Source organism: Astyanax mexicanus, chromosome 11 (genome assembly GCF_023375975.1).
Source record: "Astyanax mexicanus isolate ESR-SI-001 chromosome 11, AstMex3_surface, whole genome shotgun sequence".
Taxonomy (NCBI): Eukaryota; Metazoa; Chordata; class Actinopteri; order Characiformes; family Acestrorhamphidae; genus Astyanax; species Astyanax mexicanus.
This window is the reverse complement of record NC_064418.1, coordinates 37,974,885-37,995,081: the sequence shown is the minus strand read 5'-3', so window position 1 is coordinate 37,995,081 and position 20,197 is coordinate 37,974,885. Positions and strand designations below refer to the sequence as shown.

General features: G+C 35.2%; 2 protein-coding genes across 4 annotated transcripts in view; both read right to left on the bottom strand.

The window, feature by feature from the left end:
- Window positions 1–71: 71 nt before the first annotated feature.
- The window catches only part of LOC111196720 (GTPase IMAP family member 8-like), a 31,624-nt gene continuing 11,498 nt past the window's right edge, over window positions 72–20,197 (bottom strand). The window contains exon 7 of the mRNA XM_049485115.1: window positions 72–762. The gene's annotated coding sequence lies outside the window, so the exon portion shown is untranslated. The remainder of the gene's footprint in view (window positions 763–20,197) is intronic.
- On the bottom strand, window positions 756–19,920 carry LOC107197914 (GTPase IMAP family member 8-like). 3 transcript variants are annotated; one of them, XM_049485068.1, is made up of 6 exons: window positions 19,812–19,918; window positions 3,402–4,079; window positions 2,538–3,317; window positions 2,372–2,449; window positions 2,105–2,233; window positions 756–1,009 (listed from the first exon to the last, which is right to left on the bottom strand). In XM_049485068.1, the coding sequence occupies exons 1-6, from the start codon at window positions 19,813–19,815 to the stop codon at window positions 885–887; spliced, it is 1,794 nt and encodes a 597-aa protein (XP_049341025.1). In that variant the 5' UTR covers window positions 19,816–19,918; the 3' UTR covers window positions 756–884. The 3 variants fall into 3 exon arrangements, with proteins under 3 accessions (XP_049341025.1, XP_049341024.1, XP_049341023.1); XM_049485067.1 differs by lacking the exon at window positions 19,812–19,918 and adding an exon at window positions 7,580–7,728; XM_049485066.1 differs by lacking the exons at window positions 756–1,009; window positions 2,105–2,233; window positions 2,372–2,449; window positions 2,538–3,317; window positions 3,402–4,079 and adding exons at window positions 13,659–13,870; window positions 14,188–14,316; window positions 15,967–16,050; window positions 16,159–16,893; window positions 16,983–17,666 and having other exon boundaries at window positions 19,812–19,920.

Below are 20,197 nucleotides of genomic sequence, written 5' to 3'. Positions count from 1 at the left end.
TCAATTTAATTCAGCACAGAAAAAAAGATTGTATAAAAATAATCCATCAACATATTGTACAATATGTATTGTACAAAACACTCATTTTATAAAAAAAATATGGTACTCCATTCAACAGTTGAGTGTGTAGTATAATATGAAATTTAGACAATGAATTAGACAATCAGAATGAATACTGGCTTTACACTATACACTGGATAAGTGCTGTAGATATTTAACTGCATTCAGCCACATGAGACCAAGCTAGTCTTATAAGAAGACCATACTGTTCAAATTATGCATTTAGCTCTGCTTTCTGCAATAACTACATAACACAATACTGTACTTTAACTTTCAGTACTTGAGTAGTCATTTTGAGTAGTAAAATCCCTGAAATGTTGAATACTTTAGTACTTTAGTCACTTATATAGTACTTTTACTCAATTATAGGTCTCTAGAACTTTATACGTGTGGTTCTGAATCACAAGCTTCCCTTCTCTTAATTCCAAAAGGAAGCAGATAAAAATCCATCATCACTCCATACAAGGTTCAACTGCTCCATAGCCCAATGATGCCACATGCTATTTGGTTTGTGTGCAGCTACATATTACAAAGCCATACAGTATTTGCAAGGCAACAAAAGGGTGTCCAGATACTCTTTTGACATATAAAAAATACCATAAGAAGATTAAAAGTTAAAAAAAAAAATCTATTTTGCTGCTGTTACATGATTATTTAATGTTTTATAATCATTTTTCAAACTTTTAATAGGATATGTCTTACCTCTTTTTGAATGGTTCATCCGTATATTCTTTATTCTAAAACATCATAAACCCAAATTGCAGCAGAATTGATTATTTTGTAGCTGCAGTAGTGCATAAACTGAAAAATCATGTGACAAAACCTCAAGTGTCTGATTGATTACTGCATGAAGCTGAATTGTATCCGAGAGAATGATTTTGTAACCAGTCTGTGACTTTCAGGTTTGATTTTTCTTTGTCATGTTCGGTTGGCTCTGAATGTGTAGAATCTGTAGAAACAGACCAACACACAAGTAAACAACTACAAATTATAATCACAGGTTTTCTTCCTATTGTATTATCTATACAGAACTGAGCACATGACAAAGTTAACTATTAATGATATTTGTGATTACACAAGATCCAGTTCATAATTTATTAATTCATAATTTAATTCTCAGAAAAACACATTTGGGCTGCATATGAGATTTATTTGTGGCTCACATAACACAAATAATGACATCTGAATTTGATATAATCTGTTTATATTTGTTTATCTGTTTATATACACTGCTCACAAAATTTAAGAACACTTATTCATTAGAGTACAGCATCATCCCAGTTTAACTTCTAAACTGAACTAAAGGTCAGTTAGGTACCGGGGGGGGGGGGGGGGGGGGTTAATCAGTTTCAGCTCCTTTGGTGTTAATAAAATTAACAACAGGTGCACTTGAGGAGCAACAATGAGACAACCCTCAAAACAGGGATGTGCTGACATTATGCCCTGCCTTGTCTTTTCTGAGAGATTTTCACTAATTGGCTAGGGTAAGTTTCACTACTAGTACAATGGTGCATGGTTTCATACCTACAGAGGTTGCACAGGTAGTCCAACTCCTGTAGGATGACACATTAATATGTGCCTTTGCCAGACGTTTTGCTGTGCTTTGCAAAGGAGGAGATGTGATTAAACTTGCAGTGGACCATGTGCTTACTGCCCAGCACATCATAATTTGCTTGTCATTTGCCATAAAACACCAAAATTGACTATTTCTCTGTCCTTTTCACAATATTATTCAGCATGACCAGTTTGTTGGTGGGTCAGTGATCGTCTAGGGACGATCTACAAGCTAGACAATGACACCATTACTGCTGTTAGATATAGAGGTGAAATCTTTGGACCCATTATCAAACTCTACACTGGTACAGTGGGTCCTGGGTTCCTACTGGTTCATGACAACGCCCAGCCTCAGATGGAGAGAGTATGCAAGCAGTTCTTGGACGATGAAAGAGTTGATATCATTTACAGTGATCTCAAGACACTAAGATGTTTTCAAAACATTTCTTTATTTTTTTCAGAGGTGTATTTACAGTAGTATGCTACTCACCACATCTGGGCTCACTCAACATTTCCAGAACTCTTCCCATTAATGCCTCCTCTCGTCTGCTCCACTCTCGATCCAGCATATCCTTTATGTATTCCTTGATTTCCAAGGGTCGTTTTGTCTCATCTAGATCTGTACCCACACATAGATGTACACCACTCAGAGCACATAAACATTGCGTACAACATGATTTCTTTTATTATGAATACAAAAGTTAATTACAAGTTAATTACAGAAACCTTAATGCAATAAAGAGGTTGATGTACTCACTACATGACTCTGGGTCTGTTTCAGGCTCTTGCTTCTCAATGCTGTCCTCTGGTTTAGTGTTTGAAGATGTCTCACTTACTGCAAGAAAAGTCCAATGTAGAACTATTTTAACAATTTAAATATTTAACAATTAAACACTGTACCTGAGTATTATGAAATAACTCACAATTTGGAGGAATATTCAAACTTCTGTCACTTTTAGGGAGTCCTGCATTACTGTCCTTTTCCACTTTTGTAACCCTTTCAAGAAGCTTCTTGTCTCTTCTCCTCCATTCTTCAACAACATATTGCACAATGTCCTGTAAATCCCTATTATCACTGCTTGCTTCTGACTGTGTGTTCACTTCATCTTGTGCTGGAATCCTACCTGACATCTCGGTACTTGGCTGGAAGAAACTGTTTCTAGTCATCATCTCATCAATCTTCTGCAGAAGCTCTGTAACCTGAGCACGGTTTCCTCTTTCTTCATTGTTGAAGACGTGATATCTGTTCTCACATTTATCTATCACCCATTGGAGGGCTTCACCTTCACTCTCGATGTGCTCTTCTATGGGCAGATCTCCAAGTATGTCACCCCATGTGAAAAGGACAATGGTGTGTCTCCAAACTTGCTCTCCAAGAAAGCTCATATTCTCTTCAATGACTTTTTTCTGTTCCTCCTTGAATGAAGTGTCTCCAGGAATCACGAGAAGGATGCAGTGAGGAGAGGTAAGGGTCTGATTTTTTAGAATTTCTGACTTTATCCATGCTGGAGAGTACTGAGAAGGAAAGTACTTAAACCAGCTTGGTGTATCGAGCACAGTTACAGGTCTTCCATCCACTACTCCATGTACCGTTTTACAATTCACTGTACTTTGACCAGTTACAAACACTTGTTTGTTCAGGATGGTGTTCCCAGCTGAACTCTTTCCAGCAATCACCCAACCCAGCAATGCAATTCTTAGCTCTGAGGGAAATAAAACAAAATTTTAAAGAGAAGAACCAAGTGGAGTATATACTCTGGAAACAGCTAAAAACTATAATAACTTACCGTCAGGCTCTCTTCTTTGTTCTTGTACTTTTGATTTCCTGGATTTTGCTTTGGTCTTCACTGTTTTCTTCCGCTCTGCAGCATCCTCCAATCTTTTAGCCTCAATTTCAAAGTAACCACTACTGTTGCTTTGTACTATGTTATCAATCATTTCCAGCATCTGTTTGACTTGAGAAGTGTTATTTGGGACTCTACAGTTAAATTCACAATATCTGTTCCCACATTTTTTAATTAGCCTCTGAAGAGCTTTCCCCTCTTTTTTAATGTGCTCCTCTATAGTTCTCTTCTTCAGAGAATGGCTTCTTGTGAACACAACAAGAGCATATTTCCAGATCTGGTCACCAAGAAGTCCAAGGTGATCCTCTGCAGCTTTCCTGTGCTTCTCTGTGAATGGAATATCAATCTCGATGACCAGCAGAATGGCATGGGGTCCTGGATTGACCAGAGAAACTCCTTGAATAAGCTCCTGTTTTAGAAAGGTTGCTGTATCACTTAGTGGAAAATGCTTCCACCAGCCTGGAGTGTCGACTAAGGTCAGTTCTCTTCCGAGCACATTTCCCTGATGTTTCTGACATTGAGCAGTCCTCTTCTGATTCTGAAGCAAATCCTGGTCGAACACAGCATTGATCAGTGAAGTCTTCCCAGAAAACTTCCCTCCAAACACCACAGCTCTAAGCTCTACAAAGTAAATGGCAAGTGATAGTTAGATAAACACATGAAGGAAGAAGAGAGAAGAGTACTGAAATGTTGAGAAATATTCCCAAAATTATTAACTGGTTTCTGAACAAATAAACAAAAAAATCTATTTCTGAACTGTAATCATGATTTGGTACAAAAGAAGACTCCAGAAAGCCTAATTTTGATGGACAAAGAAGCTCCAGTTTGTTAACAAATGAACAAGAAATGTATAAAAATGTTTGAAAAAAAAGAAATACCTGCATATTTCCCCCTTTTACAGCACATATCATTAAATCATTCAGAAGGGGTTATAGATTATAAAGGGAAAGGGCACAAGCCTAAGATGAATAACCGGTGGTTACTCAGGTGGCACTACATCAAGAACTACACAGGTGGTCCAAACTGTTATCTGCAAAAAGTCAGTGTCTGTTATGACATGATGTTGTGTCAGTACACCTCTGTGATATACTATTACTGCAGTATAGAATATCAAGACCTTAGAGCAACATATGCAGCCTTCAGAGTAACATATTTTTCAAAGTTTTACAAGACAATGCACAATCACAAGCGTACAAGTGCTGGACAGTCCCATAAAAAAGGTGTGAAGAATTTAAAAATGTATTTTACGAAGGCAATGACCCTCTATTCTGGCACATTTTAACACCAGAAACACTTCTCTGCCTTGTAGACTTAATATCAAAACATATTTTAGTTTTTATAAAATAGAATTGCAACATTACAAAGGGGTAATTGCTTTACTGCTCTACGTTTTTGTTGGAATGGGTCGTAGGCATTAAGTGCAGGAATGTACACTGATCAAGCATAACATTATGACTGTCTACTTGTTTCTAAACCCATTATCTATTTTTGCATGCTTGTTTTAATATAATTACAGACTGTAGTCTGCATATATTACTATTCTTCTTTTTATCATGTTCTTTAAAAGTCAGGACGACACATGACCACCACAGAGCAGATATTATTTGGGGCCCTAACTATTAGCGACTATTAAGTACTGATTATAGAAATACAAACATGCATAAATGAGTTTAGAAAATATTGGGTTTGAAAAAAACTTTAATTATAGAACTACAGAAGAAGTGCTCCTATATGCTCAATGGTGCTGAAAAATGGCTACAGAAATCGGGATGGTCACAATGTTATGCTTGATTAAAAACTTTATCTGCATTTTTACATTTTAATGATCTTTACTAAAAGTGAAAAACAACAGTTGTGGGATAATTCCACTTAAAACATTGGACACTATTAATCTTGTTTTGTATGATTACTACATATAAATATGTTTAAAACCAATGTATGTCTGTCTGTCAACATAAGCAGAATTAGATGCTTTCTCTAGTTTGAAGAATCCTGCATGGTCATAAGATTCACTTCTCTGTTTAAGATATATTCCGTATGCTTGCAAGCTTCACTTTCTCTTTGCAAGGCAAGAACAGGACAAACTCTGAAAAGCCTAAAATAAAAGATTACCTTATCTTCTTTTTTGATAAATTAGAATTAAGTGGATGACAACACCATGTGTGGATTATACTAGAATGTTCTGCCCCACCTAGAAGAGAGGGGGAGAGCTCTGTTATCTTCCATCATATGTATTGTATTGTCTATGCTTTTTCTGTAAGCCCTGACACTTTACGTATGTCTCTTTGTCCTTTCACTTCCCAACAAACCTATTTTTTATTACAATGACTGGGTGGCTTGACTTAAACTCTGTCCAATCTCCACCACAAAGTAGGCCGTCATAACCAAACTGCTCAAAAACTCTCTTATTATTTCTCCTTATTTCAACACAAGAATGTTGTAGCATTTGGTATTTAAAGCTAGATTTGTGACTGGATCAGATGTATTTTTTTCCTTCTAAAATTCCATACAACATTTTCTGTTCATATTAAGATACCCATTCCTATTAATACTGATTTCACAAATACAAAAAGTAGCCAACTGGCATGGGATTAATCTTTTACTGATAAGATACAATAAAGCATACCTGTATACCCTGACCTTTGAGTGTCAATTCACTCTCAGTGATTAAACATTAACAATAATATTTTTATAGTCTGCAAAATCAAGTTTATTTATTCAAAATGTTCAGATGAAATCCAGATAAAATGTTTTCACAATTATCATTCCGGTGTTCCCTACACTCTAATCACAGGGTATCAACTGGAGCATCAGATGGTTAAATCCCTTCATTTTGAATGCCCTGTAAGGGCATCACGTGAAATATGTTGTATCCCATTGTAACACCTTTGACTGCGTCTTTACTTTCTAAGGTCAACGGAAAACTAATGAACATACATCCCAGAAAAATAAAATGGTACAAAACTGTCCCTGAAGTCGTACCCCTCTTTCCCCATCATGTACCCATCATGTTACACATTTGAGGGTACACTACACCCTCAGAGGTATTTGTTGAAAGGTCATTGTTATTTAATTGAATTAATATATACAATTTGTCAAAAATTGGGAAGATGCATTAATAGTGAATCACTGTGAAACCTCTCAACTGGACGGCAAAGGATGAAGGTATAATTAAGCTTTATTGAAGCTGTTTCTGTGTCACATAGTGGTGGCCTGAATAGCTGGTATAATTTGTACCCCCTGATGCTGGCGTGCACTAGTGATATAAGCACAGAGTTTACGGAAGATACTGGGGGAGTAAATGGGGCATTGAGTAAACAGTAAGCGAAGTGAACAAAATGTAACATAAGTATTGGTAAACTTTGGATTTTATGCGCATACAACAGATATGTGTCATGTTTCATTGTGTTGTATTGCTCGTGATGCTCAAATAACACGCAGGCTGCTTTAATCTCCACGAAACGAGATCACTGGGAAAAACATTCAAACTCTTGTGTAATGATAAACCGTTAGTCACATACACACTAAAAAATAAGTACAGATTTGTAAATACGAGAGTAAAAAGCTTACAGCTGAGGCTGTACCTTATTTTGAGGTACATCAGAGTACCTTTCAGTGAAAAGGTACCCATGTTTTCTGTACCAGTAAGTTATGAACATATCAACTGAATATGTGTCAATAAACTGATAAACTAACCTTGTCTGGCTTTCAAATGAAAAATGTATAGTTAAAATATTTATTTTGTACCTTTTGGCTGGTTAAATAGTACAAATCTTTACTTCCTGCTGTTAGGAAAGACTTTGTACTTCAGAGGTAACACATCTGACCCTGTGAGGGTACAAGTGTGAAAAGTGTACCTTTTTTTAGTGTGTACCACGCAGTAGCATTTTCAACACTCAAAACACTCGAGTTGGAATCACTTAAAAAATCCCTGTGCACTTAGTAACACTTCACTAAAGTAACGCATTTCAGATTTATTAGCGTAAATATGCACAAGAAATTTCCTAACAGTTTCTATATTCCTAGAAGAAAAACAACTGCGTCATGAGTGCGTGATCTGCTGCCAAGTATAAATAAAAATAACTGAAATAAACTGAACTGAATTAAATGAATTTACTTACCCATTTGACCCGATTCAGATTAACCTTGGTCTAGAATAAACAGATTTAAAGGGTCTTCTAAATCCATGTAGTTTAAACGCTGTGTGTAGCTGATCTTCTGTTAGTTTCGTTTTTAATTTTTGATGGCCATAATTCAAGGGGCGTAGTCAGGGGCGCCTCTAGAGCTAAAACACTTCACAATAAGGGTACATCAACTAACAGAACTTACGCCACCAATACACGTTGTTAAAAATGTTAAGAAATGCCTCCACTAATTATTAATACATTACAAATACAATTTAATACAATTTAAAAATGATTGTCCATTGCTTATTTTTTTCTTCTTTGGAACTAATATTGGACCAGAACACATAGCTAGCATACCCAGAGATCATGCCCATTTAGAGCCTATATGAGTAGCCCAAATGGGAACTAGAATATTTTGTCCATGGTTTCTATGTTGGTTTACATATGGATGTCAGTTTTGGGCCCCATTAAGGTCAGTGATTATACCAGGAGGAGTGAACATGGACCCCACCTGGGTGATACACTGCACATGAGGCAACAATGCATACTGACATCATATTGTGCACATTGGAAAATGAATATAAAACTGAGGTTTTAGAGAGATTTTAAAGAACTGCCAGAACAAATATACAGCACATCCCAAAGTTATTTACAGTCTCATACTTTAAGGAAAGCCTGGAATTAATCTGGTACTACACACAAAAAAAACAGAGGTACGATGTAGGAAGTACTTTCTTGTACTCAAAGGTACATTTTTCATAGTTGTAATCTAAAAGGTATAATATTGGTCTTTAGAGGGTCAGATGTGTTTACTCTGAAGTACAATATGTTTTCTAACAGCAGGAAGTACATATTTGTACCATTTAACAAGCCAAGAGGTACATTCTGTATTCTGTATAACTGTAGTAATAAACAATATTAATTTTAATTATACGTTTTTCATTTGAAAGCCAGGCAATTTTACATCATCAAGTTCTTGACACATATTCAGTTGATGATAATGTTTATAATCTTTATTATCTTTACTGGTACAAAAAACATGGGTATAAAAAAGACTTTCATGAAAGATATTCTCTTGTACCTCAATAAAACGTACAGCCCCAGCAACAAGCTTTGTACTGTTTTTAGTAAAATCATAACTTATTTTTCTCAGTGTGTAGCTGATTTTACCTTTTATAGGCTATTTGTTGGCTCTATAATTATCAAAATACAGGTTTACAGAAATGGACCCTTATTATCCATTGTCAGTATTAAACTATAAAGAACATATACTAAACATCTTACCTTGAATATGAAGATACATTTACTATTACTACATTTTAAACAAACATTAGAACTGTTCACAGTCATAACACTGCATCATTGTATTTTTGCAAATACATTTTTATTAATTTTAGTAAATATGTTCATGAATATCTGAACCCAATCCTGACAGAAACAAATAAAACAACTTTAAAAGTTAAAATGTCAAACACCAGTTACCAAAAGTATAAAACAAACACACAGAAAAAAAATATGCAGACATGTCAGTTTAATTTGTAGTGGTTATCTAGTATTCCACTAGTTTTCACAAAGCTCAATATGAGTAAGGGTTTGTCACACAAATAAATTTGTTGAACAAAATCAGCACAATTCACAATTTTGTTGGTGTATAATTTGCTGCCCTAACAATTATTACAATAAAAAAAATTATTGCATCAGTAATTCTAAACTATATCCACAATTTAATTATTTTTTATGATTTTTAAAAATTATTTTAATATGCAGATTATATACATTTAGATCAGAAACCTTAGATATTTTACCTCCCTCCTTTTCAATGATCTTCTAAACCATACTCACCATCCATTATTATAGTTATGTGTTTTAACAATTCTGGATCTGGTTATGGAATTAATGTTACAGTAAAATTTATAAACCATCCATCAACATATTGCACAATATACAATACAAAACACACTTACAACACAATTAAGGTAATGCAACAAATTAATGTAAACTTGTCCAAAAGACATCTCTGGGATTTTCACAGGATTGTTGTCTTCTTTTTTACTTTAGCAACATCCCTACTTATCTGGGAAGGCTTTATATCAGTTATCAAGAACATTGTTTTGTGGATCTGACTGCATTCCACATAAGCATTAGTGATATCATGCACTAATTTCCAGTTCTGGATCACAAACGCCAGAGGTATCAGATGAAGCACCATCATTTCAGAAAACCTAGTTCCACTGTTCCACAACCCCCAGCTGATGCTATACTATTCTAGAGTATAGTATACTATTCTATTGCTTTTCCTTATTGTATGTACACTATGTAGGCAAGTGAACACCTTAACCACCTCATATTCGACAATTACAAGGAGTGTCTGGATACTTTTTGACATATTTCTACTTTGCCCACTACATAAAATACAGGAAAAAAGAAGATTACCAATCCATGCGTTTACATTTTTCTACTGTCACATGACTAATTTACAGTTTACTTTATGTATATTTAACATATGTACTTTAAATAATCTTAACTATTTTTGAATAGATAATATGTACATTATTAGCCTGAACATTTAATTACAGTAAAAGTGGAGCAGACTGGATTATTATTACTGCAGTAGTAACTCATTAATCTAGTAAAGGCTGTCACAAAACCTCACGTTTCTGACTGTATGCTGCCTGAAGCTCAAACGTATCCTTAGACTGCGTAACTGAGAGACTGTGATCGTATCCAATCCAAAACTCGCTCTCTGGATCTGTGTTTGTCAAATTCAGTTGGTTCTGACCGTGCCTCTGTAAAAAAAACATAGGTAAGTACACACCTACAGGCATAACCACTAAACATTTTAATCCTGCACAAAATGTGTTTCTGAAAGTGTAAACCACAGGTCATACAGACATAATATGTACACCACTGTCAGTGCTGTCTGATATGTGTGCTTGTTGTCTAATATATACTGGGATTTTCTATTATATTTGTACACTGAGAAAAGAAATGTCACTTCAACTGTGCACTCCTTGCTGTGTAGTATAAATCATAATAAATTTAACTTTGACTTTGACAAATTTATTTGCAAATGATTAAGGTCACAATTTAATAAAAAAATATCCTTCCTAGACAACAAAGTCAAACCACATTAACCTGAATGTGAAAAATTTCCTGAATGCACACATTATTACAAATATAGAAGAATGCTAATCTTCTATATTACCATGACTGCAGTCTGCATGTTTAAGTATATATATATATATATATATATATATATATATATATATATATATATATATATATATATATATATTTTTTTTTTTTTTTTTTTTTTTTTTTTTTAAGATAGTGGAGACACATATTATATTAGTATTACACATAATATTAACTTAACCTATTTTGTTGACCACCCTGTCATGGTAAAATATCATGGTAATTAAAATATTTTATCCTTAAAACAGAAGAAGGTCACCATTAACAATTCAAAATGTTTGCAACAAAGGTCAACCTTGTTTTTATCAAATGGCAATTTTCATTAAATTGTCAGCCCTGTTGTGCAATTTGCCATAACAGGGTGGTACAGAGTATAAAGTAAAGAGTTGTCTTATAACTACTAAAAAATATATATTTTTTTATTTGTGGGACAAAAGGCACTGTATTTTGATAATGACCCTTATAAGGGGTAAGTCAGTTCCCGCAACGGCCACCAGAGGGCGTAAGCCCACATAGGTCGCTGGGCGGAAAAAAGACCGGAAATCCCACAGGAGTGTTTTACCCTCCCTCTGTGTGACCAGCTCTACGGAGCAGACAAAAGAGGGGTAAAGAGTTTTAAAAATCCCAAAACAAAGAGTAAAGAAAGAAAAGAGAGGAAGAAAATCCCAAAGAAGAGATGATAAAAAATTTGCAACAAAAATAATCAAAATAAAAAAAAAACAGTAAAAACAAAAGAAATAAAGAAAAAGAGGAACAAAATCCAAAAGGAACGAGGATTATCAATCCCAAATACAGTGGATTAAACAAAAACAATCTCAAAAGAAAGCCTAAACATCTTAATTTTTCATTCTAAATTATTGTTTGAGGCATGCTCTTGTGGCATGCTTCTTTGTTTTCTACAGCATCATTAAAGCTTTCACATTACCAATAATGCATTTTCACACCTTCGAGGTAGAAAATTATATTTATACACTTATTAATATGCCATACCATATGTCTGTCTTTGTTAAAGAGCATAACAAGTATTCCAGCATAAAAGCATGTATTTGTAATGTGTAACAGCGTCCTGTATTATTACTAAACCAAACTGTGTATAAATTTGGTATAAACTGGTAGGGTTGTGATTATTATAGGTGTATTTTACACCTTCCTCAGTGTAAATTAATGCACTGGGGGCGCGTGCAACAGACGCGTCAGTCAATGGAGTGTCTATGTATATATGTCTATGGTTGGACTGCTGGAGTTGTTCCAGAATGTGCCTCAGCACATTATTTGACGTTTCGGGAAAGTCTTTGGCGCTAAATGTGAGAACATGAGCGTCTTCTCTAAAATCCACTCCACTCTGAGCAGCACATAGTCGTCTGTAACTGTCCCAGCCTCGATTTTTTTAATTAAAGTTTTTATTTCCTTTTTTATCCTGTCGCAGAAAGACTTTTCTTCTGGTACAGCTTCGAGCCACTGCTCCGAGAGACTGGCGTCTCAGCCCCGCCCCAAATTCGGGAGAGCGTTCTGATTGGACAGTGATTTGATTTTATTTTGGCACGATTCCAGCGCTGTGGTTAGATGGAATCAGAGACTGTAAAAAATATATACAGTCTATGGATGGAATGCAATCGCTGGACATTGTGATTGCTTTACACGTTGGCAGCGTCACACAGTGGAATACAATGCAGTTGAGGGGATTGCATTTTAAGTGCAATTCTGACACGAATTCAGCGTTTCTTTCTTTAAATACAAATCCACACACACTGTTTTTCTGTTCAGATATTGGGTGATATTAAAGCAGTGCACTGGAGCTATTGATTTTCATTGTGGCACATTTTCCTCACATCCGTGTTTAAAAGCAATCTCGTGAGTATTGCATTTAAAGGAGGAGTTCATCTTTAAAGTACCTTATGATGAAAAGCAATACAGCTGTGCCTTGATTACATTTCAAGTATTTCATAAAATTTTGGCACTAATTCAGCGTTTGGTTTTAAAAATGCAAATAAGTGTGTATTGTTTTTCAATAAAGAGATCAAGTGCAATGAAATGTAACGTAATAGTAGTTTTGTATTTCATTTTGGCACTTATTCTGCATGTTAGTGAGGAAAAGCAATGCATTTTGTTGATTGTTTTTACATTTTTCCACCCTAGTGTTTGCTTTTCAATTTCGCACTAATTTCTCTCCATAGAAAACACTCCCTTTTGTAAATATAAACATTTATTTTTGGATTTCCATTCCTACACTTGGCACTCCCACAGCCCCATCCCATTACTGCCCTATGGGACCAGTCCTGCTTATGTGCCATCAGTGTTTTCATGTGACAGTGATAATGCTGGATGTGGTCTATGTTCACTCATCTTTAGTGTAAGAATGCTGTCTTTAATAATGAATAACTGAAGATTTGTTTCTCACCAAAAATGTCACATAACATTTCCAGAACTCTTCCCATTAATGCCTCCTCTCGTCTGCTCCAGTCCCGATCAATTATCTCCTTAATGGACATTTTCAAACCAAACTGCTGGAAACCTTGCAGTAAATCAGTAAACAAAGTTATTCATCATATTTACCACTAAACACATAATCACAAACATGCAAACAATTTCAAAAAGCTAATCTGCAAAACATATTTTTAATCATATTTTTAAAACTGAAACACAAAGACACAGTTTAATGGAATTGTAAGCTGTCTTGGTGCTAAACTGCAAAGGCTCTGTTGCTTTGTGCTTCAGTTGAGATCACACAATTCTTGGATTAGCTAGAGATATTTGACATTACAGTAAGGTAGACAGATTTACTCACTGTAGGACTCGGGGTCTGTGGGAGACTCTTGCTTTACACTGTGATCCGTGGAATGAAACTCTGTGCTTATGGCACTTACTGCAAAAAAACCCAGTGTTGCTTCATTTTCACATTAAAATATTTATCTAAACACAGAACCTAAATATTATGAAACTCACAATGTGCAGGAAAAGCCATACTGGGGTCACTTTTGGTGAGTGCTTCCTTTTCGTAATTCTTTGAAAACCTTTTTAGAACATCCTCTGTTAGAGACACTTGCTTCTCACTATGAGTCTCTGGCTTAGTGGTGGAACTTGTATCACTTGCTGCAAAAAAATATAAAAATGACACATGAAAATGATTTTTTTTATGGTATCTCACATGTACTATAATTAATGAAACAATAATTAACAAACTGGATTCTAACAAGTGCATATCTCTCTGTCGTTATCATTAAAAACTTTGTCTCATTTTTTTGCCATTTTTTTTTTACATTATATTAATTTGGATTTTTTTTTAAATGACTGTACCAAGAGAAATCCTCCAAAAAACAGGTATTTTATAACAACAAAAATACACTTAATAAGACCATAGAATGCTGTATTTATTAATGTATAATCAAATTTTCAGATTTGTTGCTTACCACAAATGAGATCACTCAACATTTCCTGAACTCTTCCCATTGCAGCCTCCTCACGTCTGCTCCACTCCCGATCAAGCATATCCTTAATGTCTTTCGGGAGTTCCAAGGGTATTTTTTCCACACCTTTAACTGTTACCACAATAATAAGCTAGTTATTGATAGAACACATTTAAAACCAAAGTTATGTACACATTAGATCCATAACACAGAAACACACAACATACAACCAGTACATAAACATCCATGTAACTTATAAAGCTAAGCGGTAAATATTGAAATATTGAAAACTCAATCTTGTTTTAAGAACACAAACAGAAAATTTCTCTCTAAAATCATTTTACATTCATTTCTATTTTCTAGAATTTTATCACAATGGCAAAACAAATCCACAATTATTTAACAGAAGGAGCCTTTGTCTATAAACAGAGCATCTTTGAGGGGACTTTTTTGAATCCTTTAAAGGTAATTTAATATTGAACTCCCAGCCTTTCCTTATAAAGTAACATTTTCTGTATTTATGTTCCTTTTGTTGCAATTAGGCAGCGGAACAGCTCCACGGAAAATCTCCCCAAACAATGAACCCACACGCCATCACTGCAAAATCTGGACACTGTATTATCTAACTGTAACAATAGAGCATTAAGAAGCAGCAGGTTAGAAATGTGGCTAACTGATTGCACTGAACAGCAGCCCTATAACAGATCATGAGCGGAAAATGCTCGTACTACTTGACCAAATTACCTGCGCAAATAAACCAACCCTGCACACAAGGACTATTCCAAACACAACATCAGCTGCGTATAGAACACATGATGGATATATAGCCCCAGAAACAGCCCAAATAAAGCCCATGTGACCACAACTTAGTTTAACTTAGCTACTTTTAAAATCAAGTGATCAATAAAGTAACTAAGTTACTTTTTAAAGGATTACTTTGGCATAACTAAAATTGTGCAATAATTCTTTAAATAAAATTAGGCAGGTGCATAAATTTGGGGCCCTTGTAATCTTATTTATTTAATTACCTTTAGCACTAATTATTGGAACACAAAATGTGTTTGTTATGCTTACTGACTATTGATCTGTCTCTTTGAATAGTAAAATTTGAACTGATAGAACAGACAAAAAAACTCCCTAATAGCTTGTAGTGTGTGGCTCTATAATCCACAAAAATTACATATTTTCATATTGGTATGTTGACCTCCTTATCGAGGGGCATTTTCTCCACTAGCTCACTGACTCTCCTACACTCACAATGTAAGCAGAAAGCTGACCACCTCTTTTTGTTTTGAAGGCCAGAACTTTATTCTTGAACAGACACTGGGTTGAGTGTTACAAAAATTTCACATAAAGGCATATTTCAACTAGTGGTTGCTCTCATTAATAACGTCTACGATAAGGATCCTACCAGTAGGTCGCCATTTTATAAGATTAACACTGCTTGTTGCAGTTATTTATATCTCTCTTCCTGGTTTATACAAAGCTTGGGTGGGAATGTGACTTGGCTTCTTTTCTTTTTTACAATAAGAGGCAGTTTCCCAAACAAGGACTAACCATAGTCTTGGACTACATAGCATTTTTCATTAAACAGAAAATTTTATCTAGGACTATGCTTAATACTTGTCAGCATAGTCCTAGATAACATTTTCTGTTTAATGAAAAATGTTATGTAGTCCAAGACTATGGTTAGTCCTTGTTTGGGAAACTGCCCCTTATTGTAAAAAAGAAAAGAACCCTAAAAGATTTAACCTTTGAACCTAGCATTATGCAGAAACGTACAATCAGGAGGAAAGTCTATACTCTTGTTGCTTGCTGATTCAGCCTCTTGCTTCAGCTTCTCCTTGTGCTGCTCTGGCTCACTTACTGAAATAAAATTAAAAACAACATTGGATTAACATTAAATAATTTTAAATTAAATACTTAACCAAACTTAACAGAAGAAACTGTTTTAGTTAGAAGGAAAATCCTTACTGTCATGCATGGCGAATGCTTTCTTGATGCATTTTGTCATCTTTGCAATCCTTTTTAGAAGCTCATTGTCTCTTCTCCTCCATTCTTCAGCAACATATCGCACAATGTCCTGTAAATTATTCTCAGTGTCACCACATTCTGACCGTGTATTTACTTCTTCTTGTGGTGCTACAAAGAAATTGTTTCTAGCCATCATCTCATCAATCTTCTGGAAAAGCTCTGTAACCTGAAGACGATTCTCTCTTTCCTCATTGTTGAAGATGTGATATCTGTTCTCACATTTATCTATCACCCATTGGAGGGCTTCACCTTCGCTCTCAATGTGTTGCTCTATGCCCAGGTCTCCAAGTATATCACCCCACGTGAAAAGAACAATGGTGTGTCTCCAAACCTGCTCTCCAAGAAAGCTCATATTCTCTTCAATGACTTTTTTCTGTTCCTTCTTGAATGAAGTGTCTCCAGGAATCACAAGAAGGATGCAGTTTGGAGAAATAAAGGTGTCACGAACGTTCTCTAAAATTTCCGACTTTATCCATGGTGGAGTGAACTGAGAAGGAAAGTACTTAAACCAGCTGGGTGTATCGAGCACAGTTACAGGTCTTTCATCCACTTCTCCATGTGCCGTTTTACAATTCACTGTACTTTGACCAGTTACAAACACTTGTTTGTTCAGGATGGTGTTCCCAGCTGAACTCTTTCCAGCAATCACCCAACCCAGCAATGCAATTCTTAGCTCTGATGGAAAAATAACAAAATTATAAAGAGAAGAACCAAGTGGAGTTTATATACTCTGGAAACAGCTAGAAGAAATTATACTAACTTACCATCTTTGTTAAGCTCTTTTCTTTGTTCTAGCTGTTTTAACTCCCTGGATTTTGCATTGGTCATCACTATTTTCTTCCGCTTTGCAGCCTCCTCCAGTATTTTAGCCTCAATTTGAAAGTAACCACTACTGTTGCTTTGTACTATGTTATCAATCATTTCCAGCATCTGTTTGATTTGAGAAGTGTTATTTGGGACTCTAGTGTCAAATTCACAATATCTGTTCCCACATTTTTCAATTAGCCACTGGAGAGCTTCCCCCTCATGTTCAATGTGCTCCTCTATATTTCTCTCCCTCAGAGAATGGCTTCTCGTGAACACAACAAGAGCATATTTCCAGATCTGGCCACCAAGAAGTCCAAGGTGATCCTCTGCAGCCTTCCTGTGCTTCTCTGTGAATGGAATATCAATCTCAATGGCCAATATAATGGCATGAGGTCCTGGATTGACCAGATAAACTCCTTGAATAAGCTCCTGTTTTAAAAAGGTTGCTGTATCACTTAGTGGAAAATGCTTCCACCAGCCTGGAGTGTCGACTAAGGTCAGTTCTCTTCCACACACATTTCCCTGATGTTTCTGACATTGAGCAGTCCTCTTCTGATTCTGAAGCAAATCCTGGCCGAACACAGCATTGATCAGTGAAGTCTTCCCAGAAAACTTCCCTCCAAACATCACAGCTCTAAGCTCTACAAGCAGAGGAAAAAACACTTAAATGAAGATAATCAGCTACAATAAACTTTCATATTCTCAATTGTTTTACTACACTACAGGAATAAAAATATGGCTAACAACATAGCATCACACAGTCTGAGTGTGCATTACATTAGACCACTTCATTCTTTTTCCCTCAGTAGCCCCTTTAGCATTTAGCTAAATCCTTCTCAAATCTGTTTTGACCTCCTTGGACCCTTTTGTGTTTGGTTAATTTGTTTGGAGGTAAAGCAAGCCTTGGGTGGGTACAAAGGAACCTGCCATCAATCATGACTATTAAACAGAACGTTTAGAGTAGAGAGAGAAAGTATAATAGAGAGAATTGGTCAGTTTAAAAACATTTTGTAACTGCTAACTTAATAATCATTAATAGCTAACGTCTGGTTCACACCATAGTTTGGAGCTAATTATGTTTGATTCTGTATGTATAAAAATGAAACCTGTGCACCAAAATCTTATTTTTAGTTAAACATGTATGTTGTATATAAAATTATATGTAACTTTAACTGTAAGTGTTCTGTCAGCTAATGTTTAAAAAAACCTGTAGCTCAGTTTGACAGGCCTTTTGAGGATGCCACTTCAAATAGCTTTAAACTGATTAACAACACAGAGGATCATGATAAATAGAAAGTCAGTGTTTAGAAAACCCTATGCAGATGTGTTTATAATTAGTACACAGTTTTTCCAGTTTATCAGGTAGAGTACTGTGGGTTAAAGTCTGTTATGTAGTTTAACAGGTTATACTCCACCTACTTGATTCTTTTTGGATGAGAAGATATAAGTCTAAGGCCATCCTCCACACCCAGTGTGTTTCAACTATATAACTGTTTTAATCACATGAAACAGACACTTCGGTTCGTTACACAGTATTATAAAGGTAAAATGTGACATTCACATACACCAATCTCAGCTGAAAATCCTACTCTTCACTATGCCAAACACTTACAAACTTGCCATTTAATCAGCTATATCTTTAAACACCTATTTGTCTACAGAAACACTGGCTGTCTCCCACTTTCTATACCCTTCTGTTATCAGCCACTCTACCTATTCCCTTTAATAGATAAAAGCCTAATATTAAGACCATTCTAGAGCATTCAATTTAATGCTTAAAACATTTTTAGGGGTGTTTCTTTACTGTTAAACAGTATCTGACCCTTAAGACAAAACACAAGTTAAATGACAAAATTACCATGACATGTTTATTATCTCTGCATGTAAATATTCTTTTGTTTTAACGCACTGTTATATTTTTTTTAAAGTTTGTATTTTGCCACATTTCCCCTCATTTGAAGTTGTATTAAAGAAAATGCAGATAGAGAACCACAATTTTAATATATGTATTGCATATTATATTGAATATTTTCAACACCCAACTAGTGATTTCATCTGATCATCTAAATATTATTTGTTCAATCACCAAAAGTGCTTCTTTGCCATTTTCAGCTAAATCATTTCAGGTGATGAAAATGTAGTGCATTCGGTCACCATATATTCTCTTATATATTTAATGTGTTATTGCAGTGTAGAAGGAGACATTTACTATTGTTTTTTTTTTTTGTTGTTTTTTTGAAGCACCTTCTGCCTGAAAGCACTAACTGCCTATTAACCAAATGCCTATTAGGCAATGTTAAATAAAGGTTGTTTAAATGTTGTTTTCCATTACCAACACCTAAATATGTAATGCAACCAAAAAATAATGTTCATTCAATATTCTATACTATCAGGGATGATAACATCTTCAACCCAGTTAGAGTATTCACAACACTGTTCTTATTGTGTTAAAACACTGATAAGTGAATTTGGACCAGAAAAAGTCAAATCAAATTAAATCAAATGTATTTGTATAGCGCTTTTTACAACTCATGTTGTCACAAAGCAGCGTTACAGAAACATGATCACCGGACAAAGAATCAGGCAAAACATTAAACATAGAAAATACAGAATACAGAACCCCCAGTGAGCACGGAGGCAAGGAAAAACTCCCTTAGAGCTGGAGGAAGAAGAAAAGTCTCTTTATGTATTTGGTTGAAGAAACTGCCCAGTTTTAGCAACAGCTCATAAAAGACTTAAACTTTAAAAGAAGACAAATAATTTGCATTTGTTTAGAATTTACTTACCCATTATGTTGGCTTCAGACCCTCTCCCAGCCTAGTCTGTAAATCTTCAGATCCGAAACAGCAGTGACATTAGATTTAACTTGCCCGAAACCCGATCATATCAGATGTAGCTGCTACTCTTCACTTACCTTTTACTTTCATTAAGCATTCTGGCAGAGAGCCAGGAAGGAAACAAATACCTTAAAAATCACAGATGAACTTTATTAACACTTCTTTATCTAATTCAGTAAAACACTCAATAAAGTATTAATTCAGTTAAATTAAGGTAATTATTAGAGTGCACATATTAAAAAGGGGAAGGCATAAACAGTCACTAGCTGTTGTGTTTTGAACACTGTTGTGCTGCACCAGCACTAGGTTTAAGGTGTTTTTTTTTCAGCTAAACT